We start from the raw sequence: 21,056 nt of genomic DNA, 5'->3' as shown, positions 1-21,056 counted from the left end.
TTGCCGCCCGGGGCTGTTCCCGAGTTTGGCGCCCCAACCCCCCCCCCCTCCCCCGGCTCAATACACACAAAGGTTACCAAAAATGGTTTTCCTGTTTTGTAGAACTGAAACTGGGCCTAATGGTGTCACCCCCACATGCCAAACCTGTGACTTAATACCACCACACCATGACCAGACCATATAGTGACCGAATAATACTACATACAAGGGACAAATACCACAACACCATTTCCAGACCACATATTACCACCACATAGTGACTGAATACTACAATACTGATCAGTAATAAAAAAAATAAAAAAAAACACAATACTATCACCATAAGTGCCAGTATTCACAGGAGATCTGTACTTAGTATGCAGTGTCTGTGTAGAGGTAATACAGAGATCACTGGTAACATTATACACAGGACCTCTATATAGTATACAGTGTATAGTGTCAGTGTATAGGTAACACTGACTCACCAGTGACGTCTCTAGGTGAAGTCCTTCATCTTTCATCCAGCACAGACCTCCATCATTCCTTCCAGCCAGGACTCGTTTCTGCAGGAAATAACACAGTTATCTCGAGCTCCGCTTGCAGAACACATTACTTAATTTTTCCCAATTCCTACATTACACCACATGAAGAAAAAAAGGTGATATAGTGTCACTCTGCACAGTAACAGGACCGCCCCCCCATTTAAAACAGTATACTCAAAAAATAAAATAAATACATCACTGCAGTAATAATATCCCTTAATTAGCCCCTATGGTAACACTATTCCCCACCCTGGCCCCGTTTATCTCATTCCTGGCTCCAGCCATATGTTCTCCCATCCTGCCCTCATGAGTATCCATTCTACCCCATATGATCTCCCCATCCTGCCCCACCAGCCTCCATCGTATCCGTCCTGCCCCATGATCCAATCCTGCCCCGTGTCTCCAATCATGCCCCGTATCTACATTCTGCCCATGCCTCAAGTCCTGCCCCCAGTGTGTCCAGCAATCTGCCCCAGTGTGTCCAGCATATTACCCCCATGTTGTCCAGCAATCTGCCCCAGTGTGTCCAGCATATTACCCCCAGTGTGTCCAGCAATCTGCCCCAGTATGTCCAGCACTGCCCCCAGTGTGTCCAGCAATCTGCCCCAGTGTCCAGCATTGCCCCAGTGTGTCCAGCAGTCTGCCCCAGTGTGTCTAGCATATTACCCCCAGTGTGTCCAGCATATTACCCCCAGTGTCCAGCATTGCCCCAGTGTGTCCAGCATATTACCCCCAGTGTGTCCAGCAATCTGCCCCAGTGTCCAGCATTGCCCCAGTGTGTCCAGAAGTCTGCCCCAGGGTCTCCAGCACTGCCTCAATGTGTCCAGAAATCTGTCCCAGGGTTTCCAGTATTGCCCCAGTGTGTCCAGCAATCTGCCCCATGGTCTCCTGTATTGGCTCAGTGTGTCCAGCATTCTGCCCCATGGTCTCCAGTATTGCCCCAGTGTGTCCAGCAATCTGCCCCATGGTCTCCAGTATTGCCCCAGTGTGTCCAGCATTCTGCCCCATGGTCTCCAGTATTGCCCCAGTGTGCCAGCAATCTGCCCCATGGTCTCCAGTATTGCCCCAGTGTGTCCAGCAATCTGCCCCATGGTCTCCAGTATTGCCCCGGTGTGTCCAGCAATCTGCCCCATGGTCTCCAGTATTGCCCCAGTATGTCCAGAAGTCTGCCCCAGGGTCTCCAGCATTGCCTCAATGTGTCCTGAAATCTGCCCCATGGTCTCCAGTATTCAGTGTGTCCAGCAATCTGCCCCATAGTCTCCTTTATTGCCCCAGTGTGTCCAGCATTCTGCCCCATGGTCTCCAGTATTGCCCCAGTGTGTCCAGCATTCTGCCCCATGGTCTCCAGTATTGCCCCAGTGTGTCCAGGAATCTGCCCCATAGTCTCCTGTATTGCCCCAGTGTGTCCAGCATTCTGCCCCATGGTCTCCAGTATTGCCCCAGTGTGTCCAGCAATCTGCCCCATGGTCTCCAGTATTGCCCCAGTGTGTCCAGCATTCTGCCCCATGGTCTCCAGTATTGCCCCAGTGTGTCCAGCATTCTGCCCCATGGTCTCCAGTATTGCCCCAGTGTGTCCAGCAATCTGCCCCATGGTCTCCAGTATTGCCCCAGTGTGTCCAGCATTGCCCCCAGACAGAGTCAGACATAAAGAAAAAAAAAAAAGTAAAATCCTCACCTCTCCCGCTCCTAGCGCAGGTCCGGTGCAGTAGTCAGCGTCTCTCCGGCTCTGCGACGCTCAGGACAGAGAGGCTGAGCGGCGCGCACAGTAGTGACGTCATCGCACCCTCTGCTCTGAGACGTCGCAGAGTCAGAGGACGCTGCAGCTGCCGGCGCCGCAGGAACCAGGAGAGGTGAGTATTAGAGCGGAGAGCGGGGGGCGGGGGGCGGGGCACTGGGGGGAGCCTGGTCGTGGCGGCGGACGGCACCGCCCGAAGATTTAAAGGGGCGTCTTTTTTTTTCTCTTTCTCCTCCTGCAGCGCCGGACGCCCCCCGCATTGTGCCGCCCGGGGCGGACCGCCCCCCCCGCCCTACGCCACTGTCCGTAAGCCTTTCCTACTAGCGCTAGTTTGTGAGGTCCCTGCTGCTTGAGGCTTGTGGAGCGCCCCCAGACACAGGGCCACGAGTTCTCGGTATCGGGCCTCTCTGGTTCGGTTCTGAGACTGTCACGGTGGCTAGACCCGGTCCGCGACCCTGCTAAGGGGCGTCCAATAAAGGTGGTACAGTCTATCAGGGATTCGTGAAGCCACCTGTGGTGTTCGCTGGGGTGATGGAATGGCAGCTGGATGGTATACCTTCCCACAGATGAAGTATGTCCCCAGGGCTTCCCAGTAAGGTTGATGGTGATGGTGTGAGGTGCAGTCAATAACGAGGACACAAGGTTGCAGTCTCTTTACCTCTTTACTGAAGACTTCAGGATCCGCAATCCAGAGCACGCTTAACAGGGATATCTGAGACCGGCCGGTCCGATGGGCACATCCAGAATTCCCTTTTCAGGTGGAAATCTTTGCCTACCAATAGCGCCTGTGTGTTGTAGTGCTACTCTGCTGAGCATTCGGAATAGTCCTCACAACTTCTGTTCTCGTTCGTTCATTCTTTCTAATATGTTCCAGATGTTTCTAGTTCAACGTCCCCCAGATATGTTATGGCTAGGACGCACCCGTATGACAGGAAGGCCTGGAGGTCTTCCGGGACCCTAGAGACGCCCCTCTCCCACTGTTGCCCCCTATGTCTTCGTAGGTGTTTAGGTGAGACAGCCAACCTATAATTAACTGTCCTGCGGAGTTTGAAGTAAGGCGTAGAGTCAGTTACTCCCTCGGTGTTCCGGCCACCGGCTATGCATCTCAGTAGGATGTTGCCTCGGTCTCACGGCACGACTCCTACTGGCTCTCCTTTGTGCTTGATCTCGTTTCTCACTGTCTCACAATATCCTTCGCTTCATGTCTCTCTCTTAGGATACCGCCGCGGGGTGTGAAGGCGCGGTTCCGTAACGTTCTATTCTGGTCGCTAGGTGCCTGCCAGGTTCCCACGCCTGACAGGGACCCCCCTGTGTCTTCTCCCTGCAACACCCCCTGCCACGGGATGTTGCCTGAATCCAACCCAGTCAGCTTCTGACTAACTTTCTATCCAACCACTAGTTTTACCAGTGTGAGGAGTGGCCCAATAAATAAAGCCTTTGGCTCCCCCTAGTGGCCGGAGTGTGAAGTGTAATGTGTGCTGGTGATACCTGGTCAGTAGAATTCCTTCAGTGCCATCAGACGTACCATCACTCCCCTTAGTGGCAGAGTGTCATACTGCAACGACCAGATCTCTGGGGTGCTGCACTTGCTGGCAAGGTACCCTCTCTCTCTTGTCCTGGGACAGGTACCTGTATGGTGGGCAACTTGAGCCATTTTACAGGGTCTCTATCATGACCCGGGCTCTTCAGGTGCTGCTTCAACTTCAGGCGTGGTGTGGGTAAATCGCATACAGTTCAATGCCCTCCAGTTCTGTCATGCGTTCTAGAGTGCCATACGACCTCGGGCTCCGGGTACCTGGTTTCTGTGCTCTGGCTCTGAGGGTGCCCGGTCACAGATCCCCTTTGAGCCCCTTTCTCTTCCACTGTGCTCCTTTCCTCTATGCTCCACTGCATTCAACCCCTCGGGTTCTCTTTCTCTCTCCTGGACCAGCAGCTCAAACCTGGCTGCACAGCTCCGCTGTCTGCTCACTCTTCAGTGTCTCTCCCAGACTAATCTAACTCCTCCTCCAGACCAGGATACATATAGCTGGGGGATGCTCCCCTGAATCCGGGTTTAGAGCTCCCCCTTCTGGCCTGGATTCTGAATGTGTTGCATGCAGGTGCTTACCTGGTAAAGGAAATCCTCCTTGCCTCCAAGCATGATATCACCCTCCCCGAAAGGAAGGCAATATCACTGTAACAACCGGTTACCTGGGGTGTTACAGTATATACCGTACAAGGGACAGCTCATAAATACAAATAAACATGGCTGCCAACACAAAACCATTGTCCATCATCCTTCATCATGGGGATCCTGAAGGAAGTCGTTGTCCTACAGAGCAGACACAACCGGCGGAAGGCTCGCAGTAATGTCATATGTAGACCGGCAGCAGCATGAACAGACACATCACAATAAGTGAAGGCAGTGTAAGTTTCCTGCCCCATCAGACACCTCCACACTTGTGGAAGAACCATTAGCTTGGTGAAATAATAATAAGCTTCATGTAAGGAGCGTTGAAGGGTTTACGACCAGTTCTTTCATCTCACTCCATAAGTCTCTTCCATATGAAGATCTGTCATTATCTTCTGCTTTTGGCAAAGAAAACGGAACCAAACATAATTAAGATGACGACGAGGGCGATGGCCAGACAGATGGCGATCACGACCCCCACAGATGGGCCAGAGGGGGCGCTGCTGAGATTTTAAAAATCACTCGAAATTCCTGAAGAAAACAGAAAGTTTTATCAGAGAGTCAACGATTCATATCAATGAGCGGAGAGGAGACAATGTAAGTTTGGGAGATATCTCTAGAAATTGCCATCATTCAATGGTTTCTGTCATTTGTTCTTTTTTTCTTACTTGTTTTATTGACATCTGGTGCCGATTGTGCTGTAATAGAAGTAACTACGAGTCATTGGCGACTTATGAGAGGATCAGAGGGAATCAGAAGAATATGGCTGACAATACGATACCACCAGGCCGCAGTGTACAGATGGCAGCGGTAAATCACATCATACAGTTACATTAATTTTATTCTTTTTGCTATATTGTAAGAAAACAGCAGAAATCTAACACGAGTTACCGGAGCAAAGTCACAAATCACAACTGTTAATAACGGAAAGATTTATCACTTATAAAAACTAATCGGGAATTAAGAGAATGTTATACGATATAAAAAAAGCCAAGAAGCCAGCGCTGCCTGTGGTCAGCACACAATACATAAAGTGCATATGCACAGATTCATTTCTAACTGTACTTTAAACTGAGACATTTAGCAAACAATTGATCAGTTCCTTTAGCTACCCCACCACGTCACGGCATTCTCATAATGGGGCAGTCCTACTCTACGTTTTTTATATACGCTGTGCCATTACGGCCTCCTAAATGTATTAAAAGCAAGACCACATTAAAGTAAATGCAAAGTACCTGAAGCGTTTCTGAATCACTCCCATGGCGCCAAAAGGGCAAGTGCAGATAATGGCCGACAATTGTGCCTGGGGATCATTGGTGGCGCAGTGTCATATGCAGGCACAGCATATGTCATATGCGACACACTGCTCCAGCACGGCTGTGCCCGCATATGACACTGCGCCACCAATGATCCCCAGGCAAAATTGTCAGGACATCGCTTTCCTGGCTACCTGAATCTCATATTGGACCACCTGTCAGACTGGACACATTGCACCTTTATGAAATATTGCATAGCAGTGACAATGCTTACCCGGTGATTCCTTATCCAAAAGGCGACTATATGATAAAGGCCGTTGTCCGGCCAAAACGTCTTCTAAATTGTCGCTTCACCCATCACCGTCAATAAAGCAATTCACTTTAAGCATATCCTTCAATTGTGTGCAGTGATTCTATAGTGAACTTACACACTCAATCACACTCCAACCTTTCCACCATGGCCAAGACCAAAGAGCTGTCTAAGTGCACCAGGGACAAAAAATGTAGACCTGCACAAGGCTGGGATGGGCTACAGGACAAAAGGCCAGCAGCTTGGTGAGAAGGCATAAACTGTTGGCGCAATTATTAGAAAATGGAAGAAACACAAGATGACTTTGTCAATTTTCCTCATTCTGGGGCTCCATGCAAGATCTTGCCTCGTGGGGTAAGGATGATTCTGAGAAATGTCAGGAATCAGCCCAGAAATACATTGGAGGACCTGGTCAATGACCTGAACAGAGATGTGACCACTGTCTAAAACATTACCATTAGTAACACACTAGGCACGGTCCCCTGCTCATGCCAGCACATGTCCAAGTCCATTTCAAGTTCACCAGTGACCATCTGGATGATCCAGAGGAGGCATGGGAGAAGGTCATGTGTTCAGATGAGACCAAAATAGAACTTTTTGGCATCAACTCCACTTGCCATGTTTGGAGGAAGAAGAAGGATGATGTAGATGATGATTCCTTGTAGATTGTAAGCTTGCGAGCAGGGACCTCACCCCTAATGTCCCTGTTTAAATTGTCTTAACTTGTATTGAATTTATTGTCTGTACATGTCCCCGCTTAATTGTAAAGTGCTGCGGAATATGTTGGCGCTATATAAATAAAAATTATTATTATTATATGTACAATCCCAAGAACACCATCCAAACCGTGAAGCATGGTGGGGGAAACATCATACTTTGGGAGTGTTTTTCTGCAAAGGGGACAGGATGACTACACCACATTGAAGGGAGGATGGATGGGGTAATGTATCACAAAATTTTGCCCAACAACCTCCTTCCCTCAGTAAGAGCATTGAAAATGGGTTGTAGCTGGGTCTTCCAGCATGACAATGACCCGAGACACACAGCCAGGGTAAACTTAGGAGTGGCTCCGTAAGAAGCATTTCAAGGCCCTGAAGTGGCCTAACCAGTCTCCAGACCTGAACCCAATAGAAAATCTTTGGACGGAGCTGAAACTCAATGTTGCCCAGTGACAGCCCCGAAACCTGAAACATCTGGAGAATAGCTGTATGGAGGAAGGGGCCAAAATCCCTGCTGCAGTGTGTGCAAACTTGGTCAAGATCTACAGGAAACGTCTGACCACTGTAATTGCAAACAAAAGTTTCTGTACCAAATATTAACCCCTTCACAAGCTTGGACATATAAATACATCCAGGATCGCCTGCCCCTGTTTGCTGCAGGCTCTGGCAATGAGCCTCCAGCACAGGCGATTGGATGGTTGCAGCTTCTAGTCTCCCATAGAGAATATTAAAGCCAGTAAAAAGTACAAAAAGTTTTTAAAAAACATAAAAAAATTAAAAATATATAAAAGTTTATATAAACTTTATCAAAATAAAACCATTTAAAAAACATTAAAAATACACATATTTAGTATTGCCACGTTCAAAAACGCCCGATCTATCAAGATAATAAGATGAATTAATCAAATCAAAAGATCGGATCTACTCCAAAATTGTATCAATAAAAATGTCAGTTTCATCACTTAAAAAATAAGCCCTCATCCAACCTCAGGTCATGAAAATGGAGATGCTACTGATTTTGGAAAATGGTGACTTTTTTTTTTTTTTACAAACTTTGGATTTTTTTCCACCACTTAAATAAAAAGGATAATATACATGTTTGGTGTCTGTGAACTCGCAATGACCTGGAGAATCATAATGGCAGGTCAGTTTTAGCATTTGGCGAACATGGTAAAAAAAAAAAACACACTTGTGGAATTGCATTTTTTTGCAATTTCACAGCACTTGGAATTTTTTTCCTGTCTTCCAGTACACTATATGGTAAATCAATCATGTGGTTCAAAAGTACAACTTATCTCACAATAAACAAGCCCTCACTTGGCCTTATTGACAGAAAAATTAGAGTTATGGCTCTGGAAAGAAGGGGAGCAAAAAACGAAAACTCAAAAAATGGAAAAACCCAAGGTGTTGAAGGGGTTATGTTCTGTTTTTCTATTGAATCAAATACTTGTTTCATACAATAAAGTGCAAATTAATTATGTAAAAATCCTACAATGTGATTTTCTGCTTTTTGGTTTTTAGATCCTGTCTCTCACTGTTGAAATGTACTACCTATGATAAAAATTACAGACCTCTCCATTCTTTGCAGGTGGGAAAACTTGCAAAATCGGCAGAGTATCAAATACTTATTTTCCTCTCTGTACATTGCACTAAAGTGTGCTGAACCTGCTGATATTGGCTGATTGGGACAACTGCCAGGAGGGTGTCACGTTTCCCTGGAAGACTTGGAGTTAGACAATCACTTTCGGTAATGAATCGCTGTTCTACTTTAGAGATGGTGCGATTCATGTCCTAATTTAAATGGGTTTCCCTTTCCTTTAGTGCTGAAAGGGTTAAAGACTCTTTCCACGCTGGCTGAGACCATACAGCCTGGTTGTTCTCAGCTGCAACTGTTTATTATTTACTCTCCCTATATACACAGGATTTGGGCATTTAGTCCCTGCCAGTGAAAGATTTGTCTTCCTGTGATGTGTGCTAAAGCTAAGTAGTTGAAGTTTGGAGCTAGAGTTGTGGTGTTCTGCAGTTTGCTGTTGTATGTGTGTGTTTATCTAGTGATCCCTGTTCTCATTTAGTTTGTTCTTCCCTGTCCCTATCCTCCTCCCTATTGTTGGTTAGTGCTTTTGTATGATAGAGGTTTTCTGTTATCCCTGTTTTGTCTTTGTTTCTTGTTTACCTTTAATTTCTGTCCCATGCCTCTTGGGGAGGGTTTTTACAGGAGCATAGTAAGGTGGGAGACTCAGGCCTCTCTACCTTCAAGTGTACTCCCGGGACAGGGATGGTCAGGGTCCCAGCTCCAGGGACAGTTTGAGGTCCCTCTTCCTTACAGAGGGAGAGGACAAGCCTGTTGAAGCGCTCGAGCAGCGCGAAACGGCCGTCGTTTGACCTGTACACTCTGTTGTATATGCACCCCCCGAGCCGTGAAGATTTTATTGCAATAAAGTATTACCTGCTTTGAAGACCGGTGAGTGCTGCCGCTTCCCTTTCTACTCGTATCTGCATTGTCATGTTTTCTCAGTCCAGCACCCGAGGTCTAGCGGCCGGCTCATGCTGACAGCCTATGTGTTCATTCATCCAGTGCCTTGGTGGTGCGGTCAGCTGTTTCTTGATTGAATGACTTTACAGCCTAAATGTATGTCACCCTTTTATAGAGCATTTTAGTAGTTTTCGGGTGTGTTCCCAGCTGGCACCTAAAATTTCTTTGTCAGAGTAATATCCGTAATTCCCACAAGATTGGATAAACCGGTCTTGTGTGTCATATTGCATAATATTTATAAGCTCTCAGGAAAAGAAAATTGTGAATGCAGCCTCCTAATAATATGTGCACTAATGTATATCACACTATAGATTTTCAGCCTCATACACGGTCTACAGGGTCTCACAGTAGAAAGATGTCTTCCACAAAGCATACATGGGTACTCGGTCTGATGTTCACTGGGGGATGTCACGGTGGCTGACCCGGTCTGTGGCCCTGGGACGTCCGTATAAAAGGGAAAGGTCTTTAAAGGGATAAAGTTTATGTTCGTGACGCCACCTGTGGTATTCGGTCAGGGTGACCGACACTGCTTTAAGGGGTCCGCTGGGGTGATGTTATGGCAGCTAGATGGTATACTTTCCCACAGGTGAAGTATGTTCCCCAGGGCTTCCAGGTGTGTATATGGCAGTATGGTTAAAGGCGCAGAGAAGAACGAGGACACACGGTTGCAGTCTCTTTACCTTTACTGAAGACTTCAGTATCCACAGTGCAGGGCACCAGATCACAGGGCAGGCAGAGTCCGGCCGGTTTGGAGGCAAGTCCAGAGATCCCTTGTCCAGGTGGAAATCAGTAGCCTTCCCTTGCGCTGCGGTGGTGTAGTCCCTTACTGCCTATGGCTTCACATAAGGCCCGTATGACTGGTGACTTGAGCCTGTTTATAGGGTCTCTTAGATAACCCGGCTCTGTAGGTGTCACCGAGCCTCCTGGGTGTAGGTGCGGACAGGTAACCTGCAATTAGCTGTCCTGCCGGTCTCTGAAATAACATTTCAAAAACCTGACCTGCACATCCAAACATAGACTCAGTGTGAACAGGTGCTGAACCTAGAGTCGCCAACTCGTATATAGTTAAGTAAATAAGGCAGCACACTGCAGCGCTAGAACATGAAAACTTGAAAAATGAAATTTGAACTGCATTACTGCATTAGAAATATGAAAAATTAGAGCTTTTAGCGCATAAAAATGGCCAATTTTATGTGTACCTGGTAGCCCCGTTACGGCATCTCTCTTATACCAGGTCCTAAACTTGCCGTACCTCGCTGAGAATAAACGTCTCCATCTGAATGGGTACATGTGAAAACCTCTTACTAGACTAAAATTCTCTCTCTCTGTGGAGGGGTATTGGACCTGCTGTAATTAAAACACCTGAAGCTAGGAGGCGGAGTGCACGATCAGAAGGCTAGAGAATACATTTCAAAAACCTGACCTGCACATCCAAACATAGACTCAGTGTGAACAGGTGCTGAACCTAGAGTCGCCAACTCGTATATAGTTAAGTAAAAAAGGCAGCACACTGCAGCGCTAGAACATACAAACTTGAAAAACGAAATTTGAACTGCATTACTGCACTAGAAATATGAAAAATGAGAGCTTTTAGCGCATAAAGCACACTGAGTCTATGTTTGGCTTCAGGTGTTTTTATTACAGCAGGTCCAATACCCCTCCACAGAGAGAGAGAATTTTAGTCTAGTAAGAGGTTTTCACATGTACCCATTCAGATGGAGACGTTTATTCTCAGCGAGGTAAGGCAAGTTTAGGACCTGGTATAAGAGAGATGCCGTAACGGGGCTACCAGGTACACATAAAATTGGCCATTTTTATGCGCTAAAAGCTCTCATTTATCATATTTCTAGTGCAGTAATGCAGTTCAAATTTCGTTTTTCAAGTTTGTATGTTTTAGCGCTGCAGTGTGCTGCCTTATTTACTTAACTATATACAAGTTGGCGACTCTAGGTTCAGCACCTGTTCACACTGAGTCTATGTTTGGATGTGCAGGTCAGGTTTTTGAAATGTATTCTCTAGCCTTCTGATCGTGCACTCCGCCTCCTAGCTTCAGGTGTTTTAATTACAGCAGGTCCAATACCCCTCCACAGAGAGAGAGAATTTTAGTCTAGTAAGAGGTTTTCACATGTACCCATTCAGATGGAGACGTTTATTCTCAGCGAGGTAGGGCAAGCGTAGGATCTGGTATAAGAGAGATGCCGTAACGGGGTTACCAGGTACACATAAAATTGGCCATTTTTATGCGCTAAAAGCTCTCATTTTTCATATTTCTAGTGCAGTAATGCAGTTCAAATTTCATTTTTCAAGTTTGTACGTTTTAGCGCTGCAGTGTGCTGCCTTATTTACTTAACTATATACGAGTTGGCGACTCTAGGTTCAGCACCTGTTCACACTGAGTCTATGTTTGGATGTGCAGGTCAGGTTTTTGAAATGTATTCTCTAGCCTTCTGATCGTGCACTCCGCCTCCTAGCTTCAGGTGTTTTAATTACAGCAGGTCCAATACCCCTCCACAGAGAGAGAGAATTTTAGTCTAGTAAGAGGTTTTCACATGTACCCATTCAGATGGAGACGTTTAATCTCAGCGAGGTAAGGCAAGTTTAGGACCTGGTATAAGAGAGATGCCGTAACGGGGCTACCAGGTACACATAAAATTGGCCATTTTTATGCGCTAAAAGCTCTCATTTTTCATATTTCTAGTGCAGTAATGCAGTTCAAATTTTGTTTTTCAAGTTTGTATGTTTTAGCGCTGCAGTGTGCTGCCTTATTTACTTAACTATATAGGAGGTCTCTGAAATAAGGCGTAGAGGTCCTTACTCCCTCAGTGTTCCGGCTACCGGGATTCTGCGCCTCAGAAGGAGACAACCTGAGTGGGGCTGGTCCCTTTCTGGTATCCTCTCCTTTGCTTCAACTCCCTTCACGCTCGCTGCAATGCATTTGAGCCTTTCATTGTCTTTTTCTGCGAGCTGCAGCTCTGAGGGCATGCACATGTCATGGTGGTACTAGCAGGCATTACTGTGGGTGTGGTAGTGGTTGTGGCCGCTTTGGCACAAGCAGCTGTTAACGCAGCTATTAACCCTGTGTGACCAACTTTTTAGCTGTGACCAGCTAAAAAGCAATACAGTGAGTTCTGCAGGGATAAAAGTAGTTATCAAAGAAATGATGAGGAATCCAGCTCAACGAGTTTGTGAAAAAAACTTTCTTTATTCACTTCAAATCATGTTCAGTGATATCAACGCGTTTCTAGTGAACAAGCATGCGTTGATTTCGCATTTTAATCCATGTTGTCCATTTGGACAGCAAGGTGGATTGCTGTTAAGGGAGAGAAAAAAAAAATCTTAAATCTTCAGCATAGCGAGTGTGAGCGAGCTGAGTGTGGCCTGAGCGTAAGTGTGGACGGCGGTAAGTGTGACTTGTGATTCAGTGAAGAGGTATTTGGAAAGCCTTTAACAAATACCTGTGTGAATTGGTGTGAGTTGCTGAATTGGGGGTAGCTATATTCATAAGGGGTTAACTTAGGGTGGGGGCTCATAATTAAGGGTTTATAAGGGGCAGCTGTTTGGGGCTCCAGTCCTTTTTGGAAGTGCATTTGAACAGCAAGGTGGATTGCTGTTAAGGGAGAGAAAAAAAAAAAAAATCTTAAATCTTCAGCATAGCGAGTGTGAGCGAGCTGAGTGTGGCCTGAGCGTAAGTGTGGACGGCGGTAAGTGTGACTTGTGATTCAGTGACTTTGGAGTCAGGGAGTTTCCAAGGGAGGAATTACTGAATTGCTGTCTGATTTTTATTAATACTTTGTATTTATTTTTTATTTTTTTTATTGAACTGTTCTGTCTGGTGCAATCCCCATTAGGAAATGTGCTCCACTCTTGTTAATGCCATCCAGTGCACATCTTGCCACATGTATGCATTCCTTGAGCAGCCGGTCGAGGGTGCATACTGCTGTGCGAGATGTGAGCACGTTGTGCATTTGGAAACCCAGATTCTGACTCTAAATGTGCAGCTGGCAACACTGAGATCCATAGACAATATGGAGAGGAGTCTTCTGCTCACGGAGCAGACGCTCAATGGGATAGATGAGGGGGGGGATGGTGGGATGGAGCTGCAGGACAATGAAGCAGCAAGCTGGGTGACAGTTAGGAAGCGGGGTAGAGGGAAGAGTGCCAGGGAGGCTAGTCCTGATCTGGCACACCCCAATAAGTTTGCTAAGTTAGCAGATGAGGGGGGTGCCAGTACAGGGGTAGCACTGCTGCAGCCAGGCATGTCCTCTGAAAGCCGGAGGAGTGACTGCTCCAGTAAGGAGGGAAATAGGAGAGCAGGGCAGGCCAGACAGGTGCTGGTAGTGGGCGACTCAATTATTAGGGGAACAGATAGGGCAATCTGTCACAAAGACAGGGATCGTCGAACGGTGTGCTGCCTACCTGGCGCTCGAGTCCGACACATCGCTGATCGGGTGGACAGATTATTGGGAGGGGCTGGTGAGGACCCAGCGGTCATGGTGCACATTGGCACAAATGACAAAGATAGAGGTAGGTGGAAGGTCCTTAAAGATGATTTCAGGGAATTAGGCTGCAAGCTGAAAGCAAGGACCTCCAACGTGGTATTTTCCGAAATACTGCCGGTACCACGTGCCACACCAGAGAGGCAACGGGAGATTAGGGAGGTTAATAAGTGGCTCAAGAATTGGTGTAGGAAAGAGGGGTTTGGGTTCCTGCAGAACTGGGCCAACTTCTCAGTTGGCTACAGGCTCTACGCTAGGGACGGGCTGCACCTCAATGGGGAGGGTGCAGCTGTGCTGGGGGAGAGAATGGCTAGAAGGTTGGAGGAGTGTTTAAACTAGGAATTGGGGGGGAGGGTATTCATTTTATAGGAGGGGAAGATAGTGCAGACAGAGTCCTGGGCACAAATAAGGAAGTTGGGGGTGGCGGTGGCATGGGGGGTGGGGTTAGAACAGTTAATAATTTAAGAAAGAATAGAGGTGCAGAGAGATACATAAAATGTATGTATACTAATGCCAGAAGCCTCGCCAACAAAATGGAGGAATTAGAATTAATGTTGTTGGAGCATAATTATGACATGGTGGGGATATCTGAAACGTGGCTGGATGAGAGCCATGACTGGGCTGTTAACTTGCAGGGCTATAGCCTGTACAGAAATGACCGTACAGATAAGCGAGGGGGAGGGGTGTGTCTATATGTAAAATCGTCCTTAAAACCCATCCTTCGCAATAATATAGGTGAATTTAATGAAAATGTAGAATGCCTGTGGGTGGAGATAAGGGGAGGGGGAAAAAATAATAAATTACTGATAGGGGTTTGGTATAAATCTCCAAAAATAATGGAAGCAATGGAGAATATCCTCCTAAAGCAAATAGATGAAGCTGCGACTCAAGGAGAAGTCATTATTATGGGGGACTTCAACTACCCTGAAATAGATTGGGGAACAGAAACCTGCAGTTCCAGCAAAGGTAATCGGTTTTTGACAACTATGAGAGACAATTACCTTTCACAACTGGTTCAGGACCCAACAAGAAAGGGGGCACTGCTAGACCTAATATTAACCAACAGGCCAGACCGCATATCAAATATAAGGGTTGGGGGTCACTTGGGAAATAGCGATCACAAAATAATAAGTTTTCATGTATCCTTTAAAAAGATGTGTAATAGAGGGGTTACAAGGACACTAAACATCAGGAGGGCAAATTTCCAACGGATGAGAGAGGATCTTGGTGCAATTAACTGGGACGATATCCTGAGACACAAAAATACACAAAGAAAATGGGAGACGTTTATTAGGATCCTGGATAGGACCTGTGCACAGTATATACCGTATGGGAATAAACATACTAGAAATAGGAGAAAACCAATATGGCTAAATAGAGCTGTAAGGGGCGCAATAAGTGACAAAAAGAAAGCATTTAGAGAATTAAAGGAAGTAGGTAGTGAGGAGGCATTAAATAAATACAGAAAATTAAATAAATTCTGTAAAAAGCAAATCAAGGCAGCAAAGATTGAGACAGAGAGACTCATTGCCAGAGAGAGTAAAAATAATCCTAAAATATTCTTTAACTACATAAATAGTAAGAAACTAAAAAATGATAGTGTTGGCCCCCTTAAAAATAGTCTGGGTGAGATGGTGGATGAGGATGAGGAAAAAGCCAATATGCTAAATGACTTTTTTTCATCAGTATTTACACAAGAAAATCCCATGGCAGACAAAATGACTAGTGATAAAAATTCCCAATTAAATGTCACCTGCTTAACCCAGCAGGAAGTGCGGCGGCGGCTAAAAATCACTAAAATTGACAAATCTCCGGGCCCGGATGGGATACACCCTCGAGTACTGCAGGAATTAAGTATAGTCATTGATAGACCATTATTTTTAATCTTTAAAGACTCCATAATAACAGGGTCTGTGCCACAGGACTGGCGTATAGCAAATGTGGTGCCAATATTCAAAAAGGGAACAAAAACTGCACTCGGAAATTATAGGCCAGTAAGCTTAACCTCTACTGTGGGTAAAATCCTGGAGGGCATTCTAAGGGATGCTATACTGGAGTATCTGAAGAGGAATAACCTCATGATCCAGTATCAGCACGGGTTTACTAGGGACCGTTCATGTCAGACTAATTTGATCAGTTTCTATGAAGAGGTAAGTTCCGGATTGGACCAAGGGAACCCAGTGGATGTAGTGTTTATGGACTTTTCAAAAGCTTTTGATACGGTGCCACACAAAAGGTTGATATATAAAATGAGAATAATGGGGATAGGGGAAAATATGTGCAAGTGGGTTGAGAGCTGGCTCAGGGATAGGAAACAAAGGGTGGTTATTAATGGAGCACACTCGGACTGGGTAGCGGTTAGCAGTGGGGTACCACAGGGGTCAGTATTGGGCCCTCTTCTTTTTAACATATTTATTAATGACCTTGTAGGGGGCATTCAGAGTAGAATTTCAATATTTGCAGATGACACTAAACTCTGCAGGGTAATCAATACAGAGGAGGACAATTTTATATTACAGGATGATTTATGTAAACTAGAAGCTTGGGCTGATAAATGGCAAATGAGCTTTAATGGGGATAAATGTAAGGTCATGCACTTGGGTAGAAGTAATAAGATGTATAATTATGTGCTTAATTCTAAAACTCTGGGCAAAACCGTCAATGAAAAAGACCTGGGTGTATGGGTGGATGACAAACTCATATTCAGGGGCCAGTGTCAGGCAGCTGCTACAAAGGCAAATAAAATAATGGGATGCATTAAAAGAGGCATAGATGCTCATGAGGAGAATATAATTTTACCTCTATACAAGTCACTAGTTCGACCACACTTAGAATACTGTGCACAGTTCTGGTCTCCGGTGTATAAGAAAGACATAGCTGAACTAGAGCGGGTGCAGAGAAGAGCGACCAAGGTTATTAGAGGACTGGGGGGTCTGCAATACCAAGATAGGTTATTACACTTGGGGCTATTTAGTTTGGAAAAACGAAGACTAAGGGGTGATCTTATTTTAATGTATAAATATATGAGGGGACAGTACAAAGACCTTTCTGATGATCTTTTTAATCATAGACCTGAAACAGGGACAAGGGGGCATCCTCTGCGTTTGGAGGAAAAAAGGTTTAAGCATAATAACAGACGCGGATTCTTTACTGTAAGAGCAGTGAGACTATGGAACTCTCTGCCGTATGATGTTGTAATGAGTGATTCATTACTAAAATTTAAGAGGGGACTGGATGCCTTTCTGGAAAAGTATAATGTTACAGGGTATATACACTAGATTCCTTGATAGGGCGTTGATCCAGGGAACTAGTCTGATTGCCGTATGTGGAGTCGGGAAGGAATTTTTTTCCCCAATGTGGAGCTTACTTGCCACATGGGTTTTTTTTGCCTTCCTCTGGATCAACATGTTAGGGCATGTTAGGTTAGGATATGGGTTGAACTAGATGGACATATAGTCTTCCTTCAACCTTAATAACTATGTAACTATGTTGTTGCTGATGTTTTATCCTCCACTGCACATGATTTGAAGTGAATAAAGAAACCTTATTCACTACCTCGTTGAGCTGGATTCCTCATTTCTTTGGTTCTTCTATGCCATGACACAGCGGTTTCGTGCTCCGAGTTCCACAGGATGTCGACTATGGTGAGCTGGACTTTGTTTCATAAAAGTAGTTATATATTGGGCAAGGTTTATATTATCATATAATCAGTTTTAGCATCTCTAATTGTTAATTTGAGAACTCTAATCATAAAAGGGAATTTCCACTGCAAGATATGCAAAAAAGGTGGATCAGGGTGAATATGAAGGTGGGTACAGTACAGGGCCAAAGTGCTGTGGGCCGTAACTGCAGCCCCTCTTCTAAACAAAAGTCTTGGCAGAGTCCCCCATAATAGTGACGTCTCGATTTGCTGCCTCATCTATTTACTTTATGAAGATATTTTTTTTCCTATTCCATTATACTTGGAGACTTGCAACAAACCCCTCTCAGTATTGTGTTATTCTTTTTTCGTTCCCTTACTTTCCACCATTGCTGAGTGTGCAATAAAAAAAATGAAGGTCATCGCTCATGTGCCATCGGCATGTTGCGTCACTGGAGAGTCATCGCTGTGTAAGGTGGTGCACAAGGACTAGATGTGTCCACTTTCCCTGGACCATGTTTTATGTCTCTGACAATCTGATGTGTGGAACATGCACTGCTGCTATATTGTAAATAACCGTACAATGTTATGTGTATGATAAGATTACTAATGCCATGAACATATGTTATTGTTCAGGGAAAGTGAAATATTCAGATTAGACCACTAGAGGGGGGCATAAAGTATAAGACAACAATAGGATAGTATGATAGGAACTAGTTAAACTAGGAGGGGTCAACTAGGGTAAGCTAGAAGGATTTCCTGTGTTTAGTTAGTAGAGCCTGGGAGCCTGGACAAGTCAGTTGTGCCACATAACATTAAAGTAAAGGCACACAGCTCGTCCAGGGTCTAAGATCAATGGTCACCCAGGAGGAGAAGGAATACAGGGCAGCTTCAACATGGTTGCAGAAAACTGCACAGGACAACGCCTAACTGTCCGGGGCGAAACGGACAGGGAACTCCTGAAGGTAGTTAGGCTGGCCAGACCGAAAGCTGCGGTACCGGGGATGGCGGTACGACCCTGCGATATTCCTGGAGGAGTGAGGGACAGTACAGGGAAAGGAAGGATTGTAATGTGTGGAGAACCTTGTGCTGTACCTGTGACTCATCTGGACAAATTGAGAAAAGAACTGAGTAAACTTGTTTGTTTCAGATTTGAACTTGACTCTGCCTGTCTTTATATTGAACCTAAAGAACAATATCCCCAGCTGACCAGAGGGGACCCTGACGGACAGGAAAGCGGACAAAAAATGTACGCTGGAGAAGGGACATTGTGTGTATGTGACGGAGGGTCAGGGTGCGCTGCTGCTGTCACCCTCAGCCATGACTCCCTCTCTGGCCCCCGTTACAGCTGGATCATTGGAGCAAAGAATAGCCAAGAAATGTTTGTTTTTTTATTCAAATTTACTACTGATTATAAAAAAATAAGATGGAAACGGCTTATGAGCATTGCAGAGATTGAATGCGTTATAGACTCATTTCTATCGCTGTAAACAAAGCAAATCATGAAACTTATCTGTAGTTTTACTGGTCAGAAAAATAAAAACGCCACAATGACTGAATTATTTTCTTTCTTAATACATAGAGAAACTAATATCAGAAATGCCAAAAGTTTGGAGAAGGTGGATTAATGTTGTGATTTTGTGATTCTACAGAAACTCTCAGGAAATCTGTAATAAAATAAAATCCTGTGCAGACAACAAGGAAGGAAAGTAGGTAGGGGTGAGGGGGATTTCAGCTCTGAAGACTGCAGGTTTGTAAATGTTGGTTGAGACTATAAGGATAGTTGTAAAAAAAAAATCATAATTTCCAGACATAAAAGTGAAAAACAGACCTTTACAATCTAAAGATACTGGAGATAAAGACAGCACTGGATATAATCCTTTTCTTTATTAGGGGAATTCCTGCTTCACAAGATGCATAATCAGAGGCAAAGTGATTGCAACATACAAGGAAGAAGTGTTAATAACCAATTACATAAGAAATATTCTACATAGAGAACGGTATGTGCCCTCCACGTTCCACCTCCGGGAGCTTTTCTGGCCTCCCGTTCTACATCCATAGTGAGTGATTAATATGGAGTCGCCCGTTTCGCTCCTGGTACTGAGGTCCGGGCTCTGTGCGGCCGCTCATGCCCTCACCCCTCCATGTCTGTATGGACCTTGTGCACTGGGCACAGTCATGGGGAACATATATGGGCCTCCCCCAAACTGTTCCCACAAAACTGAAGCTACAATTGTCCGCAATGTCTTGTGCTGAAGCTTTAAGATTTCCCTCCACTTGATGGGGGAAGAATCAGGAGGAAGTAATGTCAAAGATGGACTTGTTACCCCGGAGGCTCCTACTACAGGAACGCGATGGTATCAGCGAGCTCTGCACCACCGGCCGTTCTGTCACATGTTGGTAGAAGCCAACAGCATGGCGGGGGACCGGATGGTATATATTGGGGATGAGGGTCCGAATGTTATATACGGGGAGGTGGGGGGGGCTGAGGTTATATACTGGGGATGAGGGGTTATACTGTTATACAGTGGGGACCAGATGTTATACACTGGGGGCGAGTTACCGGATGTTATACACTGGGGGCGGAGGTTGGATGTTATATACCAGGGGCAAAGGGGTCAGATGTTATACATTGGGGCAGGGGGCGGATATTATACATTGGGATGGGGGCCATATGTTATACATCAGGGGAGGGGGCCTTATGTAATACATCGGGGGCGAGGGGCCAGACATTATACACTAACAGAGATTTAATGATGGATACTTTTGTACATCATCCTCTGACTCCCTTTTAAGAGTCACCGTTGTTTTATTATTTTTTCGTCAATCAATAATACACATAAAATAAGAAACTTTGTAATACATCTTATCAGCTAAATCTGCTTCTTTTCCTCCTGGACTGATCTTTCACTCTCAAAAATCTGAATTCATTGGTAAAATCTCTCTTCTGTGTATACAGACCTTTCCATTCCTGAGACAGAGAAAGGTCAGTGTCCCAACGGAGCAGACACAAGCGGCTGAGAGCGGGCAGTAATGTCGTGTAGATGGTCGCTGTGGTCACAATAACTGAAGGCAGCGTGTGTTTCCTGCACCATCAGATGCCGCCATTCTGCCGCACCACCATGTGCAGCATAATTGTTGGGAGCTGATATTGATATTCGTGTCTTATTAGTGTTTTGGGGATTTGTGACTTGTTCTTTATTCCCGCTCTGTTAGTCTCATTGTCTTCTGCTGATTGCGAAGGAAACTGAACAAAACACAATCATAATGATGATGAGGATGACAGCCAGGCAGATAGCAATCACTGATCCAACAGAGGGACCAGAGGGGGCGCTGCTGAGATCTCCAAAATCACCAGAAATCCCTGTTTATGAATAAAAAGAAAGTTTTATGATCACATTCATCAATGAGTATTTCTATGTTTGCACATATAATTGAGGGATTGGGAAAAATCTTCTGGCATCACAGTGTAAGAAGAAAGGAAGAAGAGGCGCCATAGAACAGGAAAGACAAAAGTCTGGGCTCTGGCTACGTCTTTTCTTCATCCCTACATAGAACAAGCAGACATTATTACTGATTTGTCCACTATTTGTCTTGGGGCAAATGGATTAAATAGGGAGGAGCCTCTTGTGGGGTTATTGCTCGATAAGATATAACAGAAAGTAATTTCTCCTTT

General features: G+C 45.3%; 1 protein-coding gene across 2 annotated transcripts in view; it reads right to left on the bottom strand.

The window, feature by feature from the left end:
• LOC138661552 (major histocompatibility complex class I-related gene protein-like) overlaps positions 1-21,056 on the bottom strand; it is a 107,005-nt gene that overhangs the window by 33,281 nt on the left and 52,668 nt on the right. The window contains exon 6 of one of the 2 annotated variants that reach the window (XM_069746354.1): positions 18,793-20,744. The exons of the other annotated variant lie outside the window; for it this stretch is intronic. Coding sequence (XP_069602455.1) covers positions 20,599-20,744 — 146 coding nt within the window. The 3' untranslated portion in view covers positions 18,793-20,598. Of the gene's footprint in view, positions 1-18,792; positions 20,745-21,056 lie in introns of those variants that run through there. 2 annotated transcript variants of the gene reach the window in all.

This window comes from Ranitomeya imitator, chromosome 2, assembly GCF_032444005.1.
Source record: "Ranitomeya imitator isolate aRanImi1 chromosome 2, aRanImi1.pri, whole genome shotgun sequence".
NCBI classification, from domain to species: Eukaryota; Metazoa; Chordata; class Amphibia; order Anura; family Dendrobatidae; genus Ranitomeya; species Ranitomeya imitator.
Note: the sequence above shows the minus strand (reverse complement) of the source record. Positions and strands in the feature narration are given on the sequence as shown.